This window comes from Pterocles gutturalis, unplaced genomic scaffold, assembly GCF_000699245.1.
Source record: "Pterocles gutturalis isolate BGI_N339 unplaced genomic scaffold, ASM69924v1 scaffold22960, whole genome shotgun sequence".
In the NCBI taxonomy this organism is placed as follows: domain Eukaryota; kingdom Metazoa; phylum Chordata; class Aves; order Pterocliformes; family Pteroclidae; genus Pterocles; species Pterocles gutturalis.
Window position 1 is genome coordinate 1 of NW_010146458.1, and position 5946 is coordinate 5946.

Genomic DNA, 5946 nt, shown 5'->3' on the forward strand with positions numbered 1-5946 from the left:
AGCTGGTGGGGTGGGTGTGTGCGGGTCAGGGAGGCGGGAGCCCTCAGAGCGCTGCCAGAGGCCAGCACAGCCCCAGCAGCGCCTGACAGGGTTTCACAGCTGCGTGCTAATGGGGTTCATCTTCAGTATTTTATATGTGGGGTGTTTGGTTAAGACTATTTCATTCATTTCTAGATAGAAAAACTCTTCGGAGGAATACTGAAACAGAAAATTTAATTAGCTTCAATGAAAAAAAAAAGAAATATGAACCAGTTGACACTCTGTCCGTGACTATGGAGAATCAGATACTGCTTGATATAAGGTCAATAATAGACAGCGGACTTGTAACTGAAATATTTGGTCAAAATAATCCTGTTAGTTCTGAAAACTTTAATCTGGAAACCGCAGCAATTAATAATCCCATTGAAGAAGGATTGCTGTCTAGTCAAGACAACGTGTGCGCTGTGAATGTGGGAGAGGCTTTGTTAGATCACTGCAAGTATCCACCCACTGCTGAAAATCAAAATGCAATAGTAAATGTTGCAGTACATCCACATGGGAGCAACAGCCCTGACGACGAAGATCTTGAAAAATACAAGGAATTAAATCTTCCAGAAGCAGCTGAACATATGCATTCTCCTTATCTGCCTTCGAGTGGTGTCCACTTGCTTTCTTCTGTAGCGATGCAGTATGAAAATTGCAGTGTTCCAACTCTAAGCATTTTCTCTCCAGAAGGAACAGTCAATCAAAATGTCAGAATGATACCAGTAAGATTAAGTGAAATAGGAATTTTTATATATTGATGCTTATTTGTGACTTAAACGTGGGCGATTGCCATGTTAAAACCTATATGGGATCCACATAATGTTTAAAGTTATGTCATAAATTTTGTACTAGAACAAGCTTAGTAGTAAATACAGAAATAAATTTCAGTTTTATATTGCCAGAAAGAGCATGCAGTGTGAACATCTGGTTCTAACTGCTCTTTTTTGTCTATATTATGAGCAATATTTTTAAATGGCTGGGTAGTTACTTAGCTCATTAAAAAACCTTACCATGTCACAAATATACCCATATAAATGGTTTTATATATTACCATCTGTATTAACAGCTATTAGGTAATTGTACAAAGAACAAATAGGATGTTAACTTTTGTCCTTTAGTTCCACAGGTGGCATACTTGTCATCTTAAAATATGTAGTCCAGATGAGTTAAAAACTAATTTGTTTGCAGCAGTAAACCATAACCTGTGTTGTTAAATCTCTGTGAGGAAAGTAGTGCATTAAGAGAGGGGTTTCCCATTGCTTACCATGTTTGGCAGTTTTTCTGTATAGCTTGAAGTTGTATTTTCTGTGTTGGATCAATTGCTGTCTAGAAAGCTACGCAGCATAAAACTTCATGTGGTGCTCACAGGACCAAATCCATCTGGCTTAATGCAGGCTGTTCGTATGTAGAATACTAATGTGTCCTTGCATTGTTGTTTATGGCTGCAGAATATCATCTGAAGAAATCTCCAAATTTTAAGTTTGCGATGTGGTTGCTCCTAGAGGGGCACTGAAGTTTCCTCTGAGAAGCTATCTTGAAATAATTAAGCATACTAGTTTTCCTTGTAAATATTTTGACAAGCAATTCTGTTCTCAGATTCAAAAATCAAAAGCATTAAACCCCCCCCTCAAAACTCACAAAAATCACTTGGTTGAAAATGAGGTCTGAGGCGGCATCCCAGCGAGGTGCCAGGCTGAAGGCGGGTGGCAGCTGAGGGGTGTCTGTGCAGGGAACCTCCTCTCACAGAAATCATTGCTGGCACTCCGCAGCCCAGCGTGTTTCCCAGCAGCATTTCATCCTGAGATGGTTGAGGTCTACCATGACAGTTACCTGCTTTGGTTTTCTTTCTGATTTCAGGTTATGGTTCTAGTTTAAAAGTATGTCTGGCCTGGAAGGCTGTTTACACACCTGCTCAATATTATCAGTAGTTCTTGAGTAATCTAGAGAGAGCTTTAATCTTTTGAACCATTGATAAGATCCAAAAGACTTATGGAAGCCTCTAGAAAATAAAGATGTGATTAAGGCCTAACAGATGCTTTCTTCAAAGTCAAGTTGAAAATAATGCAAATTTTTTAGTCTGTACAAGGAGCTAAAAATGAGATTTAGAAAAAAATCTTTCTGACCTAGTATCTTCCTAGTATCCTTACAGTTTATCACACTAAATCTGCATGTTTCTTTGATCTGCCCTGTTTCTTGAATGACAAAATTCTAATCAGGTTATAAATTGTTTTATTGAAATAAAGAAAGGTGATTGGCTCTTTCTGCTTTCTTTGCTTATCTTCCTAAACTGCTGTCTACATTAGGAGAAAGTGCAGCACACACAGAGAGAAAATTGTCTAGTTCACACAATCTTAATTCTAATTTTAAAATAGTTGATTTCTGTCTTTGTTCCATTTTCTGTTCATTTGGTTTGTTTTTGAAAATACAAATGTAGGCATTAAGTATGATGCTATTATAGTTGTAAATGCATTAGATCTGAACCATAACTATATGTTAGGCAGGAAAAGGAGAAATAATATTCAAGGCATATAATGGTATCTGCTAATGCTGAATAGGCCACCATGTTTGTCTGTTCAATTATATAATGAAAATGTAAATAACTTCCAGTTTTCAAGGTCATTTTAAGTCGGTTTTTAAAATTTATTTGGCTTTTTAAAAATGAATAATTTAAAGAAATAGAACATTCTTTTCTTCAGGTGTTCAGATCATTCATGCCTCCAGTTGCAGGTGAGAATAAGTGTATTTGTTATGATCAATTCAAAGGAATCCAAACCAGTACTATGCAGTTACAAAACTTGACCAATTGCTTAAATGGTAAGTGCCCCAAGTGATTGAGGAGGATGATTTTTTTTTTCTCTCCTCTTATAAGCTTAGGGAAGGATTTAAATAGCTAAATAAATTAGTTTCTGGATTTGGAAAATTGCAGTATGACCTGCTTCTGTTCGTATTAATATAACTAAGGATGTTTGAAAGGAGAGTGGATCACTGTTTGTTCATGTATGTTCAAGTTGCTTGAACCACGTAATTCAGTCTTACTTTTGATTTTCTCTTCCTCTCATACTACCTCCCCAATTCTTCAGGGGACTGAGAAGAAGATATTCCTTCTTGCAGCACAATTTTATTGAGTTTAACAACGTTTTTATTTCACTTTGAAGTTTGACCACTGGTTATGAAAGTTAGGTGGTTTCCACTGCTGCTGCTGCTGACAGTAAGCTTGTAAGCAGTTGTTTGGTGTGTTCTGCCCATAACCTGTTCACAGTCTTGCTCAGGGTTAAATTTACTGATGGATTTGATCTTACAAGGTAGTTTATCCTGAAGCTAAACGAATTTTACCCAATGAGTACAATAAGCCTTTTAAAGACATCAAAAAGCCCTAATCTGGAGTCTGGTTTTCCCTGCAAGTCTGTTACAAAAGAATGTTAAAGATTTCTTTCTCAAGAATGTAATGCTGTAGTGACATCAAAATCTCTTCTATTGATGCTATGCTGTAAAGGAGTTCTTGGTATGAAACACTAATCTTTTTGTAAACCAAACATGCTTTATTTTATGTGCTAGAATCTTCCAGTGATACCCGTGGCTTACCTCAGACTAGTGTTTCTGTCTATGATGGAACAGTAAGTACGCATGCAAGATTTTGTTATTATTGGAAGAATCTGTCCGAGTGTTGAACGTCTAAAATTATATGTTTCAAAGCACCAGAGGGTAAAAGCTTATTTCAAGCACTGTCCTGTCTGATCTGTTCACAAAAGAGAGAGAAAGAAGATGTTGCTCCATGGATTTCCTGCACTGCTACATTGTGGATGAAACTAGAGTGGCGTCTGGATTTTTCTCCTGTTTCTCTTCCTATTGGCTCAAGTCTAGCTGGCTCCTGTCTGCCACTTGCACATGCTGGTTCCAGTTCAGGCCAGTTAGGGAAGGGGCTTCTAAGGCCACCTGAGCACAAACTGCCTGCTGGGACTCTGCCAAATACCCTTGGGCAGCTGGTTAGTATTTGAGCCTTTATACACATGTGCAGCATATATGAAAGAACAGAGCTGAGGATGAAAATCTGGCATTTACATTAGGATTCCCTGCCTATGAGGAGATGTTCTTTGCAACTTAATTGTTCTCTTAAAATGCTTGAATTTTTTCAAATATAATTTCCTAGATATGTGCAAGGCAAACTATAGAAATTTGTGTATTTCATGAAAGGGAGATTTCTGGAAATTACTGAAATTTTGTGTCTGTGTTTCTCAAGGTTGTCCATTTAAAGTGTATACTGAGAGGGGCGAGGCTTCATCTGAAAGTGTGACTTTGGTAATAAGATAATGGATCAGCAAGATAGATGATAAACTGGTTTTCAACAAATGCAAGTGGCATCACATCTATGATGCCGTGACACACAGTAGTTGATCACCATTAACAAAAGTTTATTTTGGAACAGGCTGATTTATAGGTATAACTGAATTTGCAGTCCAGTGTCCAATTAGTGAAGATGACTAACTACTTCTTACTCAGACTAAATCCCAGTGATCCCCAGTCAAGTTATAAAATTAAAGATTAATTATTTTTTTAACATAATTTGCTGTGACTGTTGCCTAACTTTCTCCAAGGCAGTTTAGAAATTAGTTGCTTCACGAAGTTGGAGACAATGAACGCCATTGTTGCTGTGAAGTACGTTACTTGTTCATTGTTATTCTTCAGGAATATTTTTACTCAAAGCAAAAATCATTCTGCCTTTCTCATTATTACATTTTAATACAATCCTTGCTTTAAAATATATGCTTTGTGCAAATAAATTTTTAAATTTATTTGGTTGGAATTTAAAGTAGGTTTTAAAGCATGCCTGTAAGATTTAAAATTTTGTGTTTCAGACGGAGGCAAGAGAGGCAGTTAGTAGTGTTATTGAGAATTACCAAGACAGAGCAATTTTGCAGAGTTCAAATGTTGATGAGTCTGGCTACAAGTTATTACCATTGCACAGTGTAGCAGAGGAATCCAGATGTTCACCCAGAAATTATTCCGACCCTGTGGTAATTATATCCTGTAACTGGCAGCAAAATTATATGTTGAGAAAATTAACTTATTTGTACTTATTTGTATGTGCTGTATCAAGAATAATAAGGCAGTCCCTTCCTTGGACTCACTGTCTAAATTTTAACTAGTTGTAGTCCTATGTTATGTATATGTATACTATGTACTCTTTTCTATTTAGCAGCTGGAAACAAAAAAAAACCAATGTAAAGATTGCTTCATCTGAAGGAAAAGTCTTGATTTAAAATCACAGCTAAATAAATGGAATGAAACAGTAACAGTTACAGTGGCATGTTCTGGTTAGGGAACTGAATCTGAAGGCAGCACACAAGTAGATAGCTGGAATATGCTCTACAAAGCCCCATGGAGCAATTTAGAAAACCAGGAATCCGTATCAACTAGGTTGGAGAGCTACAATGTTAGATCGCAGTAGCTGCTTCCAAAAATAAATGAAATTTAAGGGTCAAAAAGCAAATATATTAATGTGTAATGATCCATTTGTTTGAGAGATGCCAGTCTGTGACTGTGAAGCTTTATAAGACAGGTGGTACTCTTATGAAAACATTTCTGTCTATGTGCTTAGAATTGCAGTTTCTTAGTTGAAAGCTAATCATTAGTTACTCATTCCAGGTTATCTGCCAGTTGGAAGGAGGTACTCAAGTACTCTGTATAAACACTTGTAGCACACAAGAACTAAAACCAGTTCAGCTGATTCCTGAGTATCCCGACCCAAATAATTATCTTCAATCAGGTACAATAAAAACAAAACTTACGTCTAACCTGTCAGAGGTTAGTATATCAGAGATTGTTAACGTGCAACTGCACGTGTTTACGTAAGCAACAGTGGGAGACGAGCCAAAGCTGATGTAGCTATCACCAGTTATTATTTTATTTTATTTTATTTTATTT

The 5946-nt window shown here is 36.8% G+C and overlaps 1 protein-coding gene across 1 annotated transcript; it reads left to right on the forward strand.

Moving 5' to 3' along the window:
* Nucleotides 1-272: 272 nt before the first annotated feature.
* LOC104470723 lies at nt 273-5826 on the forward strand (the record flags this gene model as incomplete). Its single annotated transcript, XM_010085755.1, has 5 exons — nt 273-746; nt 2721-2838; nt 3580-3638; nt 4878-5036; nt 5668-5826. Coding segments are annotated over exons 1-5 (969 nt in total), but the record flags the coding sequence as incomplete, so codon positions are not given.
* Between the last annotated feature and the right edge of the window lie 120 nt (nt 5827-5946).